Raw genomic sequence first — 21692 nt, 5'->3', positions numbered from 1 at the left:
GGAAAGGGCGCAATGGGGTGAGTGCGGGCGAGGCGAGCACGCGGAACAGGAGCGAGGAAGTCCCTGCGGAGGGGCCTGGAAGTCAGGGCTGGGCCCTGTTGTAACGCGCGTTCGGGGGCGAGGGCGGGGCTCTCACAGGCCAAGGAGAGGACCCCCATCTGCAGGGTGGCTTCTCGGAGCAGATGAAGAGGGCGGGGCGGGAAGAGCCTGTGGTGTTTGAGCCCCGTCACCAGGAATTGGGGAGGAGGGAGGCTGGGGGCTGCAGGCCCCTGGGAGCGCTTACGTTTGTAACAGTCCCTTTTCCAGTGTCTGGGCTCTCTGCCATCATAGTAGAAACTAGGGTTTTGGATAGGGGCCTTCATTGGCTGGACCGAAAAGGAGGAACTTTAACAGTTTTTTTCTTTCAGGTGCCTCATCTTCGATGCGAGCAAGCCACTTGCCAAATTAAATCTGTAGTGGACATGGTTTCCCACTCCATGCTGGCCTTTTTATTTTATTTTATTAAATATATTTTTATTGATGTCAGAGAGGGAGAGAATCATTGATCAGCTGCTTCCTGCACGCCCCCTACTGGGGATCGAGCCCAAACCCTGGGCATGTGCCTTTGACCTGAATTGAACCCAGGACCCTTCAGTCCACACACTGATGATGCTCTATCCACTAGGCCAAACCAGCCAGGGCCAGAATTTTCTTAAAAACCACATGAGGTCAGCCCTAGTGGATAGAGCATCAGACCTCGGACTGAAGGGTGCTGGGTTCAATTCAGGTCAAGGGCTCATACCTTGGTTGCAGGCTCCATCCCCCACGCCCTGGTCAGGGCACGTGCAGGAAGCAACCAATTGATGTGTCTCTCTCACTGATGTTTCTCTCTCTCCCCTCCCCTCCCTTCCACTCTGTAAAATTTAATGGAAAATTATCCTCAGGTGAGAATTAACAAACAAACAAAAACAGAAAAACACCCACAGCTGAGGTCGATGATAACAGTCACGCACGGGTTCCTGGGGCTCCGGCTGCAAGTCAGACCTGAGCCCCGATCCCCAGGCTCCGGGAAAGGCCGCTGGGATTGCCCCCCGAGGTCTCAGCCAGGCCTCTCGGATTTTACCAACAACGTGTTTAAACCTGGGCACGTGCCCTGCCTGGGAGTCAAAGTGGCAGGGGATGGTGCTCAACCAGCCGTCACGCCAGCCGGACAAGGTTTGTTTTTCTCGATCCCTTTCCGGATGGTTACAACACGCCTCCACCGATGCCCAGCACGCCTTCACAGACGAGCAAGTGAACTGGCTGACACAGACCAGGAGCCCCGGCCGGTGGTCAGAATGTCCATGTCAGACTCTTCGGCAAGTCTGTGAGGCTCCTGGGGCACCGCGGGGTTCCCGGCGACGGCTGGCCGTTCAGCGCCAGTGCAGGGAGCGTAGGAAATCGCAGGCCGGTGGGGACCCTCGGAGGGCATGACGTTCGGAGAATGGCGCCTGAGGCTGGAGGCGAGGAAGCAGGTAGAGGAGGGTCAGCTGGCGCAGGAGATGGCGCCGGGGACGAAGGGCCCGAGGGCTCAGAGCTGGTCCCTGAGACATGGAGTGAGGGTGAGGGGCAAGGCAGCGCTGCGCTGGAGCCACCCCTCCTTAAAAACAGCAACACATGCCAATAGTAACCTCATTTTTTTTTAAAGTGTTTTTTTTTTAAAAAAATATATTTTTATTGATTTCAGAGAGGAAGGGAGAGGGGGAGAAAGAGATAGAAACATCCATGATGAGAGAGAATCGCTGATTGGCCGCCTCCTGCACGCCCCCCACTGGGGATGGAGTCTGCAATCCTGGCAAGTGCCCTTGACTCGAACCCGAGACCCTTCAGTCCACAGGCCAATGCTCTATCCACTGAGCCAAACCAGCCAGGGCAGGGACTTCATTTTTTAAATATCTGTATTGTCGAAAGCATTACGTACGTCCCCTTTTCTCCATTGACCCTTTCTAGACCCCCCTCACCCCTCGCCTCAAGCCTTCACCACCCTAGTGTCTGTTTCCAGGGCCCCTCCCCCCCCCTTTAAAAGCTCAACTGCCCCTGTTAATGCTAAGACTTTATTTTGCAAAGAGGCAACTTCAGATTCTAGGTAATGTTTGTAAGCCTCAAACTACCGCTGGAAATGGGCATCCCTCTCATCTTTGCCAGTTTCAGCGCCCTTACTGTAAGAAAGTGAGTCGGGCTCCGGCCGATGTGGCTCAGGTGGTTGGAGGTTGTCCTGAGTGCTGGACAGGCTCCATTCGCAGTCAGGGCACATACCCAGGTGTGGGTTCCGTCCCCAGTTCGGGAAGCAGCCAACTGCTGTTTCTCTGCCGGAGGCCGGTCCATCCTCGCTGCTTGACACAGTCGCAGCAGGGAAGAAACATCTGCACAGCGTATGTTTCAAGGGACCTGGCGTATATGGCATACTGTTCTTAATATGTTTGCTCCCCTTCTTAGCACTATGTGTTATAACCAGACCCCCTTCCCCGAGAAAGGTTGTTCCCCCAGGTGGGGATTTTTCCCTGGAGATAGGGATTAACAGGACTAAGGAAGGGAATAAATCAGTAAAAACCCCTCAACTAAGTGCCAGGCGGGTAGTTAATCACCTTAACTACGAACAATCACTAAGTTACATAATCTTTACTTAGGATAATCTCCTTCAGTTACTTCCTTGTAGCTTAACAGAACAGTAGAGTAGTGACCTTGGAATGGAGATAACAAACGCCCTAACCTTTGGAATAGAACTAGATGGAGATGGGATTTTTGGCAAAGGTCAGATAAGAAACTACGGACATGAAACAAGGAACTGTAGAAGGTTAAGGGAGGACCCAAAACATACCATGATGTGACTATAGAGGCATGCTTATAGGATCAAATGGTATAAATACAGATGTAACAGGAGAATAAAAAGAGAAGCTGGCCATGCTGGTCATCTGAACCCTGTCTCCGTGTCATTCCTTCTTCGCCGACTCCGTCCACACCTTTGGGAAACCCTGGACCTGCTGGGGCTGGACCCCAACATTTCTCTCCCCCACTTCCTCTTTGTAGAATCAATTAAAAAAAAAGTTTGGGAATCTCCAAGGTTTCCCACAGTGGCCACTGCATTCTGAATTGCTTTAGGTCAGATCTGTCCATTTAGTGAAACATGCCCCTGAAGCGTGGCCTCATCTTTCAAACCTGAGTTCCTGGAGGAGGGGCGGCCTTAAAATACTTAGATAACCGAGACCCCACTTTTCGGACACTTCTCTAGAGCGAGGGCCAAAGGTCAGATTCCAGGCGGCCTGGTCGCGGGTGGGGGTGGAAGGTTGGGGGGCGCAGGCCCAAGGCAGAGCAGCCCGTGCGGAGGCAGGGTCCGGGGAGCCGGGCCAACCGCTGGACGCTTTCAGCAACACAGTCCGGCCCGGGGCCGAAACGAAGGCTCGCGGGATTCAGCACGGACGCCCCCTATTCCCAAAGCTCTCCCAACAGCCTGACCCGCAAGGCAACGGGGTGACTGTGGGATCGAGCGATCGGGGCAGACGGACGAGCAGGGGCTTCAGCGAGAAGCCGCGACCGGTTCCGGAGGGGAGCCCAGGAGCCCCGACATAGCGGGAGCGGGGCCCCCGGGAGGCCCGAGTCGGGAGCCGGCGGAGCCCGCGGCGGTGGGACGGACCGGAAGCGGAAGTTGGGGAAGGGCTGGGGCGACACTGAGCTGACGCGCCCCTAGGGCTCTCGCGATGACGCCACCCGCGAGCTCCTCCCACGGGCCCTCCCGATTCCGTCTAGGTCTCTGCGCTTAATGAGATCCTTTCTCCGCGTCCCGAGGCCGCTGTGAGGGCGGCGACAGGACTCTTCATAATAAAAAATATACCCGGCAAAAATGTCAGTTCTGCGGTTCATAGAAACGCCTCCTCCCGCCCCCGCCCGCCGCGCCCTCTACACCGTCCCTCGCAGGTGGTTCCGGGCCCAGCCGGGTGGACTGGGCCGAGGGCGGGCGGCAACCCGGTGCCCCGACCCCGCGGCGGGGCGGGGGAAGCGGCGGCCCGAGGAAGGCGGTGGGCGGGGCCATGAAAAGTGGGCGGGGCCGGGCGGGGCCCAACTGCGGTCGTGTGCAGCCGCTCAGCGGGCCCTCTCCTCTCCTAGGAACCTCCGCGCGGCGCAGGCGTTCCCGGCCGGGCTGGTTAGCCGGGGACCCGCGGTGCGGGGCGGAAGGGGGCGGTTTTGGGCCAAGCGGCGTCGCGCTGCGGGAGGGACCTGCCGAGCTGGAGGGCGCCGGGGAGAGGAGCTCAGGCGGCCCCCGCGGCCCGAGCGAACGGGCTGCCGGGGGGCCTGCGGCGGCCGCGGCGGCGCCGGCGGAGCGCGGTGGGGATGGGGCGCCGAGCCGGCCTGGGACCGGGGCCTCGGCCCTGTTCGCGGGGCTGCAGGACCTGGGCGTGGCCAATGGCGAGGACCTGAAGGAGACGCTCACCAACTGCACGGAGCCGCTCAAGGCCATCGAGCAGTTCCAGGTGGGTGGGCGCGGGGCCCGGCCGTGGGGGCGGGGCCGCGGGGGCCGCGGGCGGGTTTTGCTCCCTTTGCTCCGTTCCCCGGGGCGGAGGGACCAGGTGCCCCGAGCCAGTGCCCACGGACGGACGTCTGGGCGGCTTTGTCGTGAAAACCAGCGCCGCTGGGAACACCCTCGCCGCTGCCTCCCGTCTCCCCGGCGGCGCGTCCGGGGGCCTGGCCAGACGGGGCCGCCCCTGTGCTCTCTGTGTTGCCCCGGGTGAGCAGCATCGACCCCGCGCCCACCCTCTGCTTCCCCAGACAGAGAACGGCGTGCTGCTGCCCTCCCTGCAGTCGGCCCTGCCCTTCCTGGACCTGCACGGGACGCCGCGCCTGGAGTTCCACCAGTCCGTGTTCGACGAGCTGCGCGAGAAGCTGCTGGAGCGCGTGTCGGCCATCGCGGCGGAGGGGAAGGCGGAGGAGAGGTGGGTGCAGGCGGCAGTGCGGCGCCCTCCGCGGGGACGGCCCGCAGCACTTACGGTCCCCTCGGTTACTGCCCCCCTCACCCCCCCCCCCACCCCGGGTCCCGCCTGTGGATGCTGTGCCTTCAGCCGACTGGTCCTGCGCCGCGTCTCAGCCCCCTGCCCCCCGCGTCTCCCAGGTACAAGAAGCTGGAAGACCTGCTGGAGAAGAGCTTTTCTCTGGTGAAGATGCCCTCGCTGCAGCCGGTGGTGATGTGCGTCATGAAACACCTGCCCAAGGTGAGAGCCAGCGGGCAGCACCGCAGCCTGGCCCGGAGGTTCCCGCCAGGGGGCGTGGTGCTGAGGCCTATTGATCTGTCCGGTTTTTTAAAAACATATTTCTATTGATTTCAGAGTAGAAGGAAGAGGGAGAGAAAGATAGGAAAGCAATGATGAGAGAGAGTCCCGGATGGGCTGCCTCCTGCACGTCCCCCACTGGGGATGGAGCCCGTAACCCGGGCCTGTGCCCGACCGGGAATCGAACCGTGACCCCCTGGTTCGTGGGTCGATGCTCAACCCCTGAGCCGCGCGGCCGGCCCCACTGACCGGCCTGGAAGCAGACGCTGGGCCACGCGGCTCAGGGGCGCCTGCTGGTCCCCTAGGTCCCCGAGAAGAAGCTGAAGCTGGTCATGGCCGACAAGGAGCTGTACCGCGCCTGCGCCGTGGAGGTGAAGCGGCAGATCTGGCAGGACAACCAGGCGCTGTTCGGCGACGAGGTGTCCCCGCTGCTGAAGCAGTACATCCTGGAGAAGGAGCGCGCGCTCTTCAGCGCGGAGCTGTCCGTGCTGCACAACTTCTTCAGCCCGTCCCCCCGGACGCGGCGCCAGGGCGAGGTGAGGCGGCGGGGGGGGGGGGGGGGTGGGGGGGACCGCGGCCCCCCCGAGTGTCCCCCAGTGTGCGGGTGGTTTGCCCCCGGGACGGCTTCACCGCCCGGTGGGCCTGTCGGTGTCGGACTGGACTCTGCCGGTGGCCAGCCCGTTCCCTTCGCTCAGCGTGTCCTCTCTGCTCTGGGAGGACTTGACTCATCAGTTGCTTGGACAGACATCTCTCCAGTGCCGCCTGCCTGCCATAGGGGCCTGGGCCCTTCAGCAGCCCGGGGGCTTAGGGCGCTTGCGTGGGGCGCTCGGTCTCATGGGGGGCCGACGCCACGCAGTGACTGCCATGTGCTGGCCACTGAGGGCTGGGCGGGCGGCGAGGGCGGTGAGGACGGGAAGTGGCGGGGGAGCCGGGAGGTGTGAGCAGGGCCTGGCCGAGGGCCGGCGGGGCTTGCTGAGGGCGATGGAGGCCGCGTGGCCAGAGCCCAGGGCCCGCGGGGGAGCGGGGGAGGGTTGGAGGCTGGCAGCCACGTGGAGAGGCCTTTCCTGTGAGGTGGGGTCGCTAAGGTGCCGGCCTGGGTTCCAGGAGGGGGGCCCGTGTGGGGACCGGCGGCCCGAGGCGGGCAGAGTGGCGCTGGTGTCCGTGGAGTTCGCTCACGCCGCTTTCACCTGGAGTGTGTGTGTTTGGTGGGAGGTAGGGCATGGTCTGATGGTCCTCCCGAGAGGGTCTGCGCCGCCCTCCGCCTCCCGCTCTGCCCCTCCCGCCCCGCCCCCGCCCCGCCCCCCGCCCGTCCTGGGGTAGCAGGGCCTTAGGCTGTGTCTGCCATCGTCTCCCGTCCTTCCTCCTCGCTCCCCTCCACGCCAGGCCCCTCCTGCACGTTCCGCTGCCCCGGGGCCCGCGGGGTGGGTGCCTCGCAGCCCTGGTTGTGGCCCAGGTTGTGCCCCTTTTCAAGTTGAGGCTGGGCGGACCCAGGTCAGGGCTGGCACGTGGCATTGAGGGGCCCAGTACGTGGGTGCAGGGACTTGGGTCGTGGCCAAGGGCAAAGCTCACCCATCCTCGGTGGGGGGCCGTCTCCCCACGTCACTGGGTGGGCAGGGCCTTGGGTGGAGCCGAGGTCACAGGCCGGTGGCCTTCCAGGGACCCCGTGGGCCTGGCCTGGGCTTCACCTCCTTACGAACCAGAAACACTGCCGCCGACACAGACCAGGGTCCGGTGAGAGGAGACTTCCAGCCCAAAGTAGGAGGGGCGTGTGGCCCTTCCTTTCACTGTGGCCCTGCGTGCCGCCGTGGCCCTGCGTGCCGCCGTGGCCCTGAGTGCCGCCGTGGCCCTGAGTGATGCTGGGGTCGTGTGGTGCCGGTGGTGTTTCTCGGCATCTAGAAGGGTTCAGGAGTCTGGAGGAGGGCTGCGTGTAAATGACTAGAGTCCAGAGACGAAACATAATTTTGGAAGGCATTTTGGGGAGCCAGAGAAGACTTAGCTAAAGGAACCAAGTTCTCCTGTCTCTCTGGACCCTTGATTTTCATGAACACAGATTGTCCTAAAGCAGATACACATATCAAAGACAAGGTTTAGTGTACAGAGGTGTTGTCAGATTAGCAGAATTTGCCTACGGCTCTTCAGGTGTTCGGCCAGTAGGAGGCAATAGCACGTAGACTAAGATGCCCTCAGCTGTCCCCCCAGGCAGTCATCTATGCATCTTCTCAGGTTTGGGAAATGCCCTCAGCCCTGCTGCGTGTGACCTGCTGGATTCGCGGCCGGCGTGCGGGCTGCCAGGCGTGTGTGACACGCGGCCGGGGGTGACCTGCCGCGTGTGACCTGCTGGATTCGCGGCCGGCGTGCGGGCTGCCAGGCGTGTGACACGCGGCCGGGGGTGACCTGCTGGATTCGCGGCCGGCGTGCGGGCTGCCAGGCGTGTGTGACACGCGGCCGGGTCTCTGGCAGGTGGTGCAGAAGCTGACACAGATGGTGGGGAAGAACGTGAAGCTGTACGACATGGTGCTGCAGTTCCTGCGGACGCTCTTCCTGCGCACGCGGAACGTGCACTACTGCACGCTGCGCGCCGAGCTGCTCATGTCCCTGCACGACCTGGACGTGGGCGACATCTGCTCGGTGGACCCGTGCCACAAGGTGCCCGCCCACCTGGCCCTTCCCCCTGGTCTCCCCTCCCTGGTGGCTGCAGGCCCTGGTACCTCGGCTCGGGCTGCCCCCACCTGACCACCAAGTCTGCGCAGCCCTGCTGCCTCCCCCGCTGAATCGCTGGGAGGGCCGTCCCTGGCCACAGCTCCTCCCCTGCCCGTCCGTCACTCCCCCTCACTCCCCCAGTGCTGGGGCGCCCCCCTGGATGCCTCTGCAGCCTCAGGCGTTCCGGGCCTGGGCCTCCCCTCTCGGGCCTCAGGCTGCTCTGGGACCCGGGCTCTGCACCGCCCTCCTCCCCTCGGGTGCTGGGCAGCCGAGACGGGGTCACTTTGAGGCCCCACAGTGGGGCCTCCAGAGAGGGGGCCTTTAGAATAAACTCAGACATCGTCTCCCACACCCGGGCAGGTGGGCGGGACCCAGTCCTGGTTGCCTCTGCGTCCTGCTCCTGGGACAGGTCCTGGCCCTCAGCCGGGTCTTGGCGAGGTGACGCGGGGCCCTGACCCTCCAAGGCCTGGGAGCGAGAGCCGAGGGCGAGCAGGGCCCCCTCACGCGCTGACCTGCTTCCCGCAGTTCACCTGGTGCCTGGACGCCTGCATCCGGGAGCGCTTCGTGGACAGCAAGCGGGCGCGGGAGCTGCAGGGGTTTCTCGACGGAGTGAAGAAGGGTCAGGAGCAAGTCCTGGGGTGAGGGCTGGCCCTTGGTGGAGCCCCCCCCGGGTCCTGCCCACTGTCCAGATGAGCACGCTCTGTCTGCGGTGGTGGGGATTCCAGCGTGTCCAGGGGGCCCGGGCACCCCGCCCCACGGTGGAGACAGGACTGCGGCCGGGCCCCGGCGGGCTCTGCAGCTGTGGGCCGCCTGTGATGTCTCTGGGACGCGGCAGGGTCAGGCCCCCAGAACCAAACATGGCTTAATTCCCTTAAGAACTTTCTGACTCCTCAGTGTCCTAAGTTAGAGACAGGCTTCAAACTGTGGGGAAGGAGAGCAGAGGGGTGGCTCCCTCCCCGTGGAGGGCCGCCCTCCCTGGCCCGCAGCTTCCACGAATGCTGCTCCTTGCAGGGACCTGTCCATGATCCTGTGTGACCCCTTCGCCATCAATACGCTGTCCCTGAGCACCGTCCGGCACCTGCAGGAGCTGGTCGGCCAGGAGACGCTGCCCAGGGTGAGTGTGCCGCGCTGGCCACAGGCAGCCTTCGGGTGCGGGGGCAGGGCGTGTGAGGGGACCGGGGCGGCCAGCACCCCACTGAGCAGCGGGGGAGCTGGCGCTGAGGCCCGTTCTCCGCAGGACAGCCCTGATCTGCTGCTGCTGCTCAGGCTCCTGGCGCTGGGCCAGGGGGCCTGGGACATGATCGACAGCCAGGTCTTCAAGGAGCCCAGGATGGTAAGGGGACTCCGGGGGCTGGAGGCCGAGGGCAGGTGGGCGGGGCGGCGGGCGGGGCTGTGCCCGGCTGAGCTCCCGGTCCCCCAGGAGGTGGAGCTCATCACCAAGTTCCTGCCCACGCTCATGTCCTTCGTGGTGGACGACTACGCCTTCAACGTGGACCAGAAGCTCCCGGCAGAGGAGAGGGCCCCGGCCGCCTACCCGAGCGCCCTTCCCGAGAGCTTCACCAGGTACCGCTGGGGCTGGGGCTGGGGCTGGGGCTGGGGCTGGGGCTGGGGCTGGGGCCTGGGGGCCGGTGTCGGGCGCTCCTTGGGGCCGTGCTCCTCAGGCGGGTGCTCCCGCCAGGTTCCTGCAGGAGCAGCGCATGGCCTGCGAGGTGGGGCTCTACTACGTGCTGCACATCACCAAGCAGAGGAACAAGAACGCACTCCTCCGTCTGCTGCCCGGGCTCGGTGAGTGCGGTCGCCGAGCCGCCCTGCCCCCCCCCCCCGTGATGGCCCCCCCCCCCGCGCCCCCCTGTGACTGCCCCGCCTCCTGCAGCCAGCTGGCTTCCCCCCAAGTGCAGTCTCCTGGAAGTTGTGGTAAAAAGCGAGGAGCTCTGCTCTCTGCTCTCAGACCCTCTGCCCGCATCACCTGTTGTCAGAGTCCTTTCCAGGTGGTGGGAGGCACCTTAACCCTAAGGAAGGGGGTGCGGCTTCTCAGGTCCCCGACATCAGGGAGCCCCCGAAAGTGAGGAGGCCGCGTCCCTGGGAGGATGGGTGGGGGTGGGGTGTGAGCGGGAAGAAGAGACCGTGGTCTGAGTGGACCCCTTCCAGTGACCCTGAGCAAGCTCAGGCTGCGTCAGGGAGAAGGGGATTCTGGGAGCATCAGCTTCCCACAGGCGGGCGGGCGGGCCCATGGCCTCGCTGGCTCAGGGCTGGGTGTTTGACAGTGGACAGTCCACTGTACTGGGACCCCAGACAGAGGGTGCCCCTGCCCAGGGGGGTGCCCTTGTCAGCCCAGCAAGGTGGGCGAGGGCGGGCTGACCCTGCTGTGCCCGCAGTGGAGACCTTCAGCGACCTGGCCTTCGGCGACATCTTCCTGCACCTGCTCACGGGGAACCTGGCACTGCTGGCCGAGGAGTTTGCCCTGGAGGACTTCTGCAGCAGCCTCTTCGACGGCTTCCTGCTCACCGCCTCCCCAAGGTACGGGGGCGCCGCTGGGCAGGGTGAGTGCTGGGCGGGCGGGGGCGGGGGGGCGGGCAGCCCTGCAGCCACCCACTGGCTCTCGCAGGAAGGAGAACGTGCAGCGGCACGTGCTGCGGCTCCTCCTCCACCTGCACCACCGTGTAGCGCCCACCAGGCTGCAGGCCCTGCAGAAGGTGCTGGAACCCAGCGGCCAGGTGGGTGCTGCCCCTGCCCCGCACCCTGGGGGGCCCCGATCTCGCCCGGGCCTGCCCACACCCTGTGCTTCCCACAGAGCGGCGAAGCGGTGAAGGAGCTCTACTCACAGCTCAGCGAGAAGCTGGAGCAGCTGGACCACCGCAAGCCCAGCCCGGCCCCGGCCGCCGAGCCCCCGGCCCTGGAGCTGCCCCTCCCTGCCGTGCCCGCCCCGGCCGGCCTCTGACACCTCCCCGGGAGGCCATGGCCTGGGATCGTCGGGACCCGTGTCGCCTGGAGGCAGAGCGGTGCTCATGGCGGGTGGTGGCTGCGCTGAGGCCCAGGGTGGTCCCCTGGACAGGTGCCTCCTCCACGCCTCAGCCCACCCTGACCCGACAGTCGTGTGCGTGGGCCCGGACCGTTCGGGCTGTGAGCTCTGCCTCGCGCGGGTGTGCACTGTGGGGCCTGCGGGCGCAGTCGGGGGAGCCCCCTGCTCGCCATGGGGCCGGGCTTTGGCGTGGGGCACTGGTTAGCAGCGTTGCTGGTCAGCCTGGCCCTCTGAGGACTCCTGCGTGTTTAACAGTGGACAGGCCACTGTACTGGGACCCCAGGCAGAGGGTGCCCCTGCCCAGGCCCCACCTGCTGCCTCCGTTTACCCTGGGAAAGGTGTGCTCCTTGCGCAGGTGCACTCAGCGGGTGAGGGTCCGCGTCGTCCGCCGTGACTCGTGTGTAAATAAAAGCGTTTTGGTAAAAGTGGGTGCGCGTTTCTGTGCCGAGGGGTGGGGGTAGCTATAGCACCGGGTCCGACCTTGTCCATTTCTGTGGGCCATGTCGCCGGGAAGGTCTGGGCGTGGCTGGAGGCCCCCAGATGAGACACTGCCCCCCCAGCAGTGACACGCAAGGGTCCTGGTCCACGGAAGTCAGTGACCTTGACGGGTGCAGCTCTGCAGGGAGGGGGAGGGGCCATGGACAGCAAAGGCACAGTGGGGCAGGTCCGGGGCTTGCTTGTGTGTGGATTTTTAAGATGGAAGACATACATGTTTAGCCCGGCTGGCGTGGCTCAGTGGTTGAGCATCAACCTATGAACCAGGAGGTCAGGGCTCGATTCCTGGTCAGGGCACCGGCCTGGGTTGGGGGCTGGATCCTCAGTAGGGGGTGTAGGAGGCAGCCGATCCATGACTGTTATCACTGATGTTTCTCTCTCCCTCTTCCTTCCTCTGCAATGAAAAAAATATTAAAAGAAATACATGTTTGTACACGGATGGGCCGACCCAGTGGGAGAAGTGGCTGGAGGGGGTGGGGCCAGGCGCAGGCAGGCCCTGTGGGCGCGGGCAGCTCTGTGGGGGCTGCTTCCATCTCGGGGAATCGGGGAGGTGGGCCCAGCTAAGGGAGGAGTCGGGGAGCAGACTGGACCCCTGGGTGCCCTGAGGCTCAAGGTCAAGATGGACAGACGTGTCCATGAAGCTGGGCTCCTCCAGCCCAGAGGAAGGAATGGGAGGCCCCATCTATCTGGGTGGACGGCACTGGGGACCCCCAGGTGGAGGGGGTACTGCGGGTGCCTGCAGGGAGCAGCCAGCTGAGCAGGTCAGCGCCTGGGAGGCCGAGAGGGCAGTGACCTGAGTGGGGAGGGAGGGAGGGGGAACAGGAAATGAGCCCTGCTCTGGGGGCCGCTTGGGGTCAGGGAAGGGGAAGGAAGGGCTGGGGGGGAGAACAGGGAGGGATGTGGGCTCCCCTCCCCCACCGGGCGCCTGTGAGGGTCGGGGGCCAGAGATGTCCTGGGTGCTCGGTGTCTGGAGGCAGATGGAGGTGCAAGTGCCCCCAGGGTCCCGGTGGAGGCCATGCCCAGGGCCCGCAGGGCTAAGGGGAGTGGGACCCACTGGTCAGGGGACCAGGACGAGCCAGCCCGGCCTCCCCGCCTGGCGCCTCCGTCCAGCCCAAGTCCCGCCCTGGACACACCTCTGACTCACTTCCTTTGCGTAGAAGCGGAAACTTTCCCCGGCTTCCTCCGCGCTGGACACTCCCTGGGGACCCGCAGGTGCCACTGCCTGCGGCCTGAGCTGGCCCCAAGCCCCTGACCCGCCGACTCCCAGGAAGCCAGCCTTTCCTGCTTCCTGAGTCGCAGGCTGTGTCTGGCGCAGGCAGGGGCTGCCCTGGGGGGCTGGGGTCCGGCAGGAGCCTGGCCTGACGCAGCTGCAGGTATGGGGTGGTTTGGGGGCCAGGGGTTTGCACCCCGCCTCTCTCCAGCTATCTCAGTGGCTCTTCCCTTTTCCTCCTGCTCCTGTCTTGCTGTCCGTCTCCCACCTCGGGGGGCTCCCGGCCGCACCTCCATCAGTGTTCACGGAGGGGTGTTGGGAGGATCTTGGGGGGCGCTGGGCTGGGAGGCCTGGGTTCAGCCTGGGAACAGGGCTGGGGCTCAGTCTCAAAAGCAGAAGTTCCGGCCAGACCCACCCTTCCCCGAGTGTGTGGGGCGTCCCAACTCCAGGGGGTGCTCGGCCAGCGCTTCAGCGGCTGGTCCTCGGAGGGCCCTGGCGGAGCGGCGGTCGGGGGCGGAGTCCGGCTGTGACCCATCCTCACCCCTAATCGGGCGCCCGGCCGCCCGGCCTCCTCCTCCAGGAAGCGGGGGGCTGCCGGATAAGCCGCCCCAGCGGCGTCCCCTCCCCCACCCTGGCCACTTCCTCTGGGCCCGGCTGTTTACGGGAGGACGCGAGGGATTTGCATGGGGCCCCGCGGGGAGCTGCTTCCTGGTCCGAGCGACCCTCTGGCCCCGCGGGCGGAACAGGCCAGGCCGCCCACCGGGTGAGCTCTCTCGGGGAGAAGCCCCGGTGCTGGTCACCGGGCGGGAGTCTGGAGACCCTCCCGTCTTCCTGTTGCAGGGAGGGCGACCTGCATGCGGAGCGCCGCCCCTGCGCCATGGACCGCGGCCAGCCCAGCGCGGAGCCCGGGGCCCCGGAGCCCGTGGCCGCGGCTCCCCGCGCCCCCGGCCCGAGCGTGATGGCGCCGCTGCGAGCCGTGGTCCGCCTGCGCCGCCGCGTGTGCCTCCTGCGCAAGCGGCGCCCGCTGACGCCGGGCCCGGGGCTGGACTCGGGGGCCCCGGTGTCTCGCGCGGACGCGGACCAGCCGCAGTTCTTCACCTTCGACGGCCCCACCGAGCTGGCCTCGAGGACGCCGCGCAAGAAGCGACGGCGCAGCCGGGTGGTGCTCTACCCCGACTCCTCGCGCCGCTGCCGGCCGCGCGCCGAGCGCCACAGCCGAGCGCAGAGCTGCCTGCTGCTGCTCGTGGCCATCGTGGGCTTCCAGGTGCTCAACGCCATCGAGAACCTGGACGACAACGCGCTGCGCTACGACCTGGACGGGCTGGAGAAGGCGCTGCAGCGCGCCGTGTTCGGCCAGCCGGCGGCCGTGGGGCGCCTCGTGGCGCTGCTGCGGGACTACCTGTCCACGCACGTGCACAGCCGCCCGCTGCTCCTGGCGCTGCACGGGCCCAGCGGCGTGGGCAAGAGCCACGTGGGCCGCCTGCTGGCGCGCCACTTCCGCGCGGTGCTGGAGGACAGCGCGCTGGTGGTGCAGTACCACGCGCGGCACCACTGCCCCTCGGCGCGCGCCCCGCAGGCCTGTCGCGAGGAGCTGGCGCGCCACGTGGCCGACGTGGTGGCGCGGGCCGAGGCGGAGGAGAAGACGCCGCTCCTGGTGCTGGACGAGGTGGAGCTGATGCCGCCGGCGCTGCTGGATGAGCTGCACGGCCTCCTGCAGCCGCAGCGCCCGCACCGCTTCCACAACGCGGTCTACGTGCTGCTCAGCAGCGCGGGCGGCGCGGAGGTCACGCGCTTCGTGCTGCAGAACGCGTCCCGCACGCCGGCCCCGCACCCGGACCGCGCGCACCGGGCCCGCGCCGACGAGGAGCTGCGCGCCAGCCTGAAGGCGCTCCTGGTGCGCGGGCACCCGCTGTGGCAGGCGGCGGCCGTGGTGCCCTTCCTGCTGCTGGACAAGCAGGACGTGGTCAACTGTTTCCGGGACGAGATGGCCGGGGAGGGCTTCTTCCCCGAGCAGGCCCGCGCCGAGCTCCTGGCCGCGCAGCTCAGCTACTACCGCGTCGCCGGCCGCGAGTTTGCCGTCACCGGCTGCAAGCAGGTGGTGGCGCGGGTGAACCTCTTGTAGTGCAGGCCGTGCCGCCGGCAGGAGCCCGACACGTTTGGGGGCAGGTGGGGAGCGGACCCTGGGGTTTTGCCCGGCCCGAGGCCCCTAATAAACCCAACTCCCCAGACCTCCAACCTGCCCCCTGCGGTTCTTCATTCGGCCACAGTCCTCCGCGCCCCCTGTGTGCCCACGGCGCAGGCGGAGACGGGCGCTGTGTCCCCATGACGCCGGGCAGATGGTCTCGGAGACAGTGACGGCTCCCGGCCTCACACAGCCGGCTGGTTGCCTGCAGAGCTGTGTGACCGGGCCCGGGGTGCTGCGGCAGCCACCCCCCAACACACACACGCACCTGCCCACTCTGGGGACCCCTGGCCCGGAGCCCTCTCTGGCCTCGGGTACCCTGGGGGAAGCTGCATGTCTAGCGGCTGCTCCGGCCCAGCGCCCATGGGGGTGCGTGTCCACGCGGCCAGCTGACCCAGTGGATGGCCCGGAGGCTGTGGAAGGGGGCACTCTCTGGGGGCGACAGGCAGGAGGTGGCCTAAGCGGGGGACCTGAGCTCCGGGGGGAGACCTCTGAGCCCAGGCCCCCCGCCCCCAGCCCCGGGGGAGCCCACCCTGCGAGCAGGACCCTCCCCGGTCACCCGGCAGTACCCCCGCCCGCCCCCCTTACTGCTCTGCGGGCGCCTCCGCAGCCCCGCGCTCAGGGCGGCTCAGTGCTGCCACCTGGTGGCCGGGCTGCAGGGGCGGGTCCCGCGTCTCCCCGCCGCCCTGACCGCGTGCACCGCCCACCCGAGAGGGACCCCTGGCCTCCGGGGAGACGGGCATAGAGGACACGGACACGCGTGACAACAGCCAGCCCCAGGGGGGCGGGAGGGAGGGGGCCGTGGAGGTGGGGGCGCCAAGGGGGATGGGGAGGTGCTCGGTACCGGGAGAGGTTGTGCGCCCTCCCACCTCTGACCTCAGCCCGACCCCCACCCTGGTGTCCCCCTGCCGCTCCCTCGTCCGTGTGGTCGCAGCCCCTCCCGGCCCATCTGCGGGCCTGGGCCCAGGTCTGGCCGAGGGGCGGGGATGGGATTATGTCGGGCGCCCTGGGCAGAGGAAAGCCTCTGGGGGGATGGAGGGGGGGCTCAGGGCAGGAAGGGGGTGGGCTGCTCCCTGGGGGCTCGGGGACTGGGAGCCCCAGGACTGTGTCAGCCGCAGCTCTGTCCACCCCAAACCCACTGGCTGGGCGGCTGGGGGAAGAGTCCGCCCTCTGAGGCCAAACCCGGGACACAGGCGCCCACACTGGCCAGCCCCTGCCGTGCAGTCGCCTTGCTCAAGGTGTGCGTGCGCGTGACTGCGTGTTGGGCCTTTTAGTCCTGCCTTTTCTGGGCGTTTCTTTTCTTATTTCTTGCTTTTTCGGGGTAGTGGTCCCCCCAAAACGGTGCTTCATCTTTCTCCTTAGTGGGTTGGCAGTTACCCCTGGAGCTCCTCCAGCTCCTGCCCACCCTCACCCCCAGGTCAGGGCCCTCACCCGCAGGTCAGAACCCTCACCCCCAGGTCAGGACCCTCACCCCCAGGTCACGGACCCTCACCCCCAGGTCACGGACCCTCACCCCCAGGCCAGGACCCTCACCCCCAGGTCACGGACCCTCACCCCCAGGTCAGGACCCTCACCCCCAGGTCACGGACCCTCACCCCCAGGTCAGGGCCCTCACCCCCAGGTCAGGGCCCTCACCCCCAGGTCAGTGCCCTCACCCCCAGGTCAGCACCCTCACCCCCAGGTCAGCACCCTCACTCCCAGGTCAGGGCCCTCACCCCCAGGTCAGAACCCTCACCCCCAGGTCAGAACCCTCACCCTCAGGTCACGGACCCTCACCCCCAGGTCATGGACCCTCACCCCCAGGTCAGGGCCCTCACCCCCAGGTCAGGACCCTCCGCAGGCGGAGCTCCCAGCAGCGGGTCCTGCCTGGCGCCTCCCAGGGCCTCCTTGTCTGCAGGAGGCTCGGCTGCTGGCGCCGTCTCTTCAGGAGCCGATTGGCTCGGCTTTTCATTAGAACTTGGTTTTGTCACCCCCTTTGGCAAACGTTTTCGGGGCCATTGCACCCGCCCTGCCTGCAGGTGGACGGGACCCATCTCGCTGAGGCCGGTGGCACCTCGATGGAGCGTGTGCTCCCCCCGTGTGTTTATCCGGATCCGTGCGATCCTGGTTGGGGTTGTGAAGGGCGGCTGGTGGGACGAGCGCACCGAGGCCTGTGTCACGCAGATGAATACCCCGATCTTATCAGAAAGCAGGCGCACCCGCCGCTGAGAAACAGGGCGCCCACCGTCCCCGGGTCCCCCTCGGCCCGCTGCTCACTGCCCCCCCAGCCAGTAGCTCCCAACTTTTAAGACAATGACCTTGTTTTCTTCGCACTCCAACCACCCAGCTGTGTAACCCTAACCACTCTGGTTTCATTTCTTTAAGGAAGATTTGTAATGTGGTAGCTTTTTGCTTTATTTATTTTTAAAAAACAGCTTGACTGAGGCGTCATTTACCGGCCACGGTTCCGGAACTCGGCCCAGAAGGCGCTGCTCAGCGCATGTCAGCGCGTGGACGCGGGGAGGGGGGGCCTGGCGCGTGATGGAAGGAGCCGGGACTGGGTGGTGAGTGCGAGCCCAGACAGAGGTCCCGTTAGTGCCCTACACCTGGAATTTATCGAATCGTATTAACCAACGTTACCTCAATTTAAAAATGAAAAGTACACATCTATCAACAGGTGAATCTAAAAATCAAGTGAATAAATAATCTGATGAACAGAATGAACTGGTGATCATAATAGAATCAGGGACATAGAAAGGGAATGGACTGACTATTCTTGGGGGGGAAAGGGGTGTGGGAGATGCGGGAAGAGACTGGACAAAAATCGTGCACCTATGGATGAGGACAGTGGGTGGGGAGTGAGGGCGGAGGGTGGGGTGGGAACTGGGAGGAGGGGAGTTATGGGGGGAAAAAAAAGAGGAACAAATGTAATAATCTGAACAATAAAGATTTAATTAAAAAAATAAAAATTAAAAAAAAGGAAAAAAACACCCCTTCCCTAACAAAATCGTAGAGCTGGAGCGCTGGCCCGACCGCCAAGGGCAGCCCCGCGGCCTTTCCCGGAACCTGTTGACCGGAGCGAAGTTCTGCCGGAGCCCGATGAGCCCGCGTGGCTCTTCCCATCGGCCGCAGACGCTTTATTTATTTATTTATTTATTTATTTATTTATTTTTAATATATTTTATTGATTTTTTACAGAGAGGAAGGGAGAGAGATAGAGAGTTAGAAACATCGATGAGAGAGAAACATCGATCAGCTGCCTCATGCACACCCCCTACTGGGGATGTGCCCGCAACCCAGGTACATGCCCTTGACCGGAATCGAACCTGGGACCTTTCAGTCCGCAGGCCGACGCTCTATCCACTGAGCCAAACCGGTTTTGGCTTTATTTATTTTTTAATAATTTTTTCTTTTCTGTATACTTTTATTGTTATTATTATTGATTTCAGAGATGAAAGGACAGGGAGAGGGAGAGATAGAAACATCAGTGATGAGAATCGTGCACGCCCCCTCCTGGGGATGGAGCCCACACCCGGGCCTGTGCCCTGACCGGGAATTGAACCCTGACTTCTTGGTTCAAAGGTTGACGCTCAACCGCTGAGCCACGCGGCCAGGCGACCTCAGACGGTTTTTGAGGCGCGTCTGGCTGTGCCTCCCAGGGGGGGGCCTTCACCGGTGAGAAGGGGCCGACAGGGACCGGTCCCTCCTCTCAGACCAGGACGGAGGGGCAGCCGTGTCCACCGCAGAGGCGGTGGGCGGGCACGTCTCGTGCTGGGAGGAAGGTGGCTGCCTGGCCGGCGGCTCCCTGGGCCGGAGTGTCGTCCGGTCCGTCCGTACACCAGGAAGGTGCCGGTTCGAACCCCGGTCAGGACACACAGCCAGGTTGTGGGTTCGAGCCCCGGTCAGGGCACCATCAATGCTTCTCTCTCACGTGATGTTTCTCTCAAAGCAGTAAACGTGTCAGGATGGATGGAGAGCGAAGCAGCTGAATTCCTAGTTTTCAGGCTGCAGCTGACTTGGCAGCGCCCTCCGCACCTCCTTCCAGATTCCAGCGGAACTCGGAGCCTCGTCCAGCCGTGCGTCTCCTCCGTCGCCTCGAGGCCGCCCGGCTCCGCACCCGCCACCGAGATCACCGGACTCGGGCGCCCGGGCCCAGCACCGGTTCTGGGGACGCGGCCTCCCCGGCCACACCTCCCGGACACCCTGCTCCTGGCCCGCCGCTGGCCTCGTCCCAGCGACAGGAGCCTTTCTTGGAACTGCCTCAGGCGCGTTCTGCGGTCCCTGATGCGCTGCCCGTGCCTTCACGGGGGAGGAAATGAGTCCCCGGGACACAGGCCCCGGCTTCCTGAGGCCCCTCTGGTCCTCACATGTGCCGGTCCCAACGGGCAGGAGCCAGGAGCCTCCGGGACCGACCCGGCTGTCTCTCGTAGAGCTCTTAGCCTCTAAGGGCCTGAGGCTCCCGGGAAAGGGCGGCTTGTCCCAACCTGGGTTCCATGTTTCGGCGTCGGATGGGAGCCCCAGGCTGCACCTGGACCACAGGCCTCCTGGCGTCCTGCGCGTCGCCCGGGCCGGGCTGGCGTCGGTGGCGAGGCTCGGGGCGCTCGGCTGTGGCTGGTTCAATACAAGCAGCTCCGGTTCAGCCTAGTAACAGCCCTGCCGCCGCCAGAGGCCCGGCTCCCGACACGGGACAGGCCCCAGCCCTTGGCCCCAGCGGGAGGTGGCACAGTCGGCCGTGGAGAGAGGTGGCACAGCCGGCCATGGGGGAGATGGCACAGCCGGCCGTGGGGGAGGTGGCACAGTCGGCCCCAGCGGGAGGTGGCACAGTCGGCCGTGGGGGAGGTGGCACAGCCGGCCGTGGGGGAGGTGGCACAGTCGGCCGTGGGGGAGGTGGCACAGTCGGCCCCAGCGGGAGGTGGCACAGTCGGCCGTGGGGGAGGTGGCACAGCCGGCCGTGGGGGAGGTGGCACAGTCGGCCGTGGGGGAGGTGGCACAGTCGGCCGTGGGGGAGGTGGCACAGCCGGCCGTGGGGGAGATGGCACAGTCGGCCGTGGGGAGATGGCACAGTCGGCCGTGGGGAGATGGCACAGTCGGCCCCAGCGGGAGGTGGCACAGTCGGCCGTGGGGGAGATGGCACAGTCGGCCGTGGGGGAGATGGCACAGTCGGCCGTGGGGAGATGGCACAGTCGGCCGTGGGGAGATGGCACAGCCGGCCGTGGGGGAGGTGGCACAGTCGGCCGTGGGGAGATGGCACAGCCGGCCGTGGGGGAGGTGGCACAGTCGGCCGTGGGGGAGGTGGCACAGTCGGCCGTGGGGGAGGTGGCACAGTCGGCCGTGGGGAGATGGCACAGTCGGCCGTGGGGAGATGGCACAGTCGGCCCCAGCGGGAGGTGGCACAGTCGGCCGTGGGGGAGATGGCACAGTCGGCCGTGGGGGAGATGGCACAGTCGGCCGTGGGGAGATGGCACAGCCGGCCGTGGGGGAGGTGGCACAGTCGGCCGTGGGGAGATGGCACAGTCGGCCGTGGGGGAGGTGGCACAGTCGGCCGTGGGGAGAGGTGGCACAGCCGGCCATGGGGGAGATGGCACAGCCGGCCGTGGGGGAGGTGGCACAGTCGGCCCCAGCGGGAGGTGGCACAGTCGGCCGTGGGGGAGGTGGCACAGCCGGCCGTGGGGGAGGTGGCACAGTCGGCCGTGGGGGAGGTGGCACAGTCGGCCCCAGCGGGAGGTGGCACAGTCGGCCGTGGGGGAGGTGGCACAGCCGGCCGTGGGGGAGGTGGCACAGTCGGCCGTGGGGGAGGTGGCACAGTCGGCCCCAGCGGGAGGTGGCACAGTCGGCCGTGGGGGAGGTGGCACAGCCGGCCGTGGGGGAGGTGGCACAGTCGGCCGTGGGGGAGGTGGCACAGTCGGCCGTGGGGGAGGTGGCACAGCCGGCCGTGGGGGAGATGGCACAGTCGGCCGTGGGGAGATGGCACAGTCGGCCGTGGGGAGATGGCACAGTCGGCCCCAGCGGGAGGTGGCACAGTCGGCCGTGGAGAGAGGTGGCACAGCCGGCCATGGGGGAGATGGCACAGCCGGCCGTGGGGGAGGTGGCACAGTCGGCCCCAGCGGGAGGTGGCACAGTCGGCCGTGGGGGAGGTGGCACAGCCGGCCGTGGGGGAGGTGGCACAGTCGGCCGTGGGGGAGGTGGCACAGTCGGCCCCAGCGGGAGGTGGCACAGTCGGCCGTGGGGGAGGTGGCACAGCCGGCCGTGGGGGAGGTGGCACAGTCGGCCGTGGGGGAGGTGGCACAGTCGGCCGTGGGGGAGGTGGCACAGCCGGCCGTGGGGGAGATGGCACAGTCGGCCGTGGGGAGATGGCACAGTCGGCCGTGGGGAGATGGCACAGTCGGCCCCAGCGGGAGGTGGCACAGTCGGCCGTGGGGGAGATGGCACAGTCGGCCGTGGGGGAGATGGCACAGTCGGCCGTGGGGAGATGGCACAGTCGGCCGTGGGGAGATGGCACAGCCGGCCGTGGGGGAGGTGGCACAGTCGGCCGTGGGGAGATGGCACAGCCGGCCGTGGGGGAGGTGGCACAGTCGGCCGTGGGGGAGGTGGCACAGTCGGCCGTGGGGGAGGTGGCACAGTCGGCCGTGGGGAGATGGCACAGTCGGCCGTGGGGAGATGGCACAGTCGGCCCCAGCGGGAGGTGGCACAGTCGGCCGTGGGGGAGATGGCACAGTCGGCCGTGGGGGAGATGGCACAGTCGGCCGTGGGGAGATGGCACAGCCGGCCGTGGGGGAGGTGGCACAGTCGGCCGTGGGGAGATGGCACAGTCGGCCGTGGGGGAGGTGGCAC

The 21692-nt window shown here is 66.1% G+C and overlaps 2 protein-coding genes across 2 annotated transcripts; both read left to right on the top strand.

Annotated features, from left to right (window-relative positions):
- The first annotated feature begins 4043 nt into the window (after positions 1 to 4043).
- Positions 4044 to 11420, top strand: NELFB (negative elongation factor complex member B). Its single transcript, XM_059656246.1, has 13 exons — positions 4044 to 4484; positions 4780 to 4943; positions 5120 to 5219; positions 5582 to 5812; positions 7737 to 7922; positions 8502 to 8614; positions 8988 to 9090; positions 9214 to 9309; positions 9397 to 9539; positions 9655 to 9761; positions 10352 to 10493; positions 10582 to 10690; positions 10768 to 11420. The coding sequence occupies exons 1-13, from the start codon at positions 4044 to 4046 to the stop codon at positions 10912 to 10914; spliced, it is 2082 nt and encodes a 693-aa protein (XP_059512229.1). The 3' UTR covers positions 10915 to 11420.
- Positions 11421 to 12495: 1075 nt separating this feature from the next.
- On the top strand, positions 12496 to 14935 carry TOR4A (torsin family 4 member A). Its single transcript, XM_059658586.1, has 2 exons — positions 12496 to 12863; positions 13541 to 14935. Exon 2 carries the CDS (start codon positions 13578 to 13580, stop codon positions 14820 to 14822), a length of 1245 nt encoding a protein of 414 aa, XP_059514569.1. The 5' UTR covers positions 12496 to 12863; positions 13541 to 13577; the 3' UTR covers positions 14823 to 14935.
- The last annotated feature ends 6757 nt before the right edge of the window (positions 14936 to 21692 follow it).

This window comes from Myotis daubentonii, chromosome 11 (assembly GCF_963259705.1).
Source record: "Myotis daubentonii chromosome 11, mMyoDau2.1, whole genome shotgun sequence".
NCBI lineage: Eukaryota > Metazoa > Chordata > Mammalia > Chiroptera > Vespertilionidae > Myotis > Myotis daubentonii.
The sequence above is the reverse complement of the archived record's forward strand: the minus strand, read 5'-3'. Positions and strand labels throughout refer to the sequence as shown.

Excerpts from the sequence above, each read along its gene's own strand:
- NELFB (XM_059656246.1), top strand. The coding sequence starts at position 4,044 with ATGAAAAGTGGGCGGGGCCGGGCGGGGCCCAACTGCGGTCGTGTGCAG. Across the intron at positions 7,923-8,501 it reads CGGTGGACCCGTGCCACAAG|TTCACCTGGTGCCTGGACGC; the intron begins GTGCCCGCCCAC and ends TGCTTCCCGCAG. Across the intron at positions 9,091-9,213 it reads GCCAGGAGACGCTGCCCAGG|GACAGCCCTGATCTGCTGCT; the intron begins GTGAGTGTGCCG and ends CGTTCTCCGCAG.
- TOR4A (XM_059658586.1), top strand. The coding sequence starts at position 13,578 with ATGGACCGCGGCCAGCCCAGCGCGGAGCCCGGGGCCCCGGAGCCCGTG.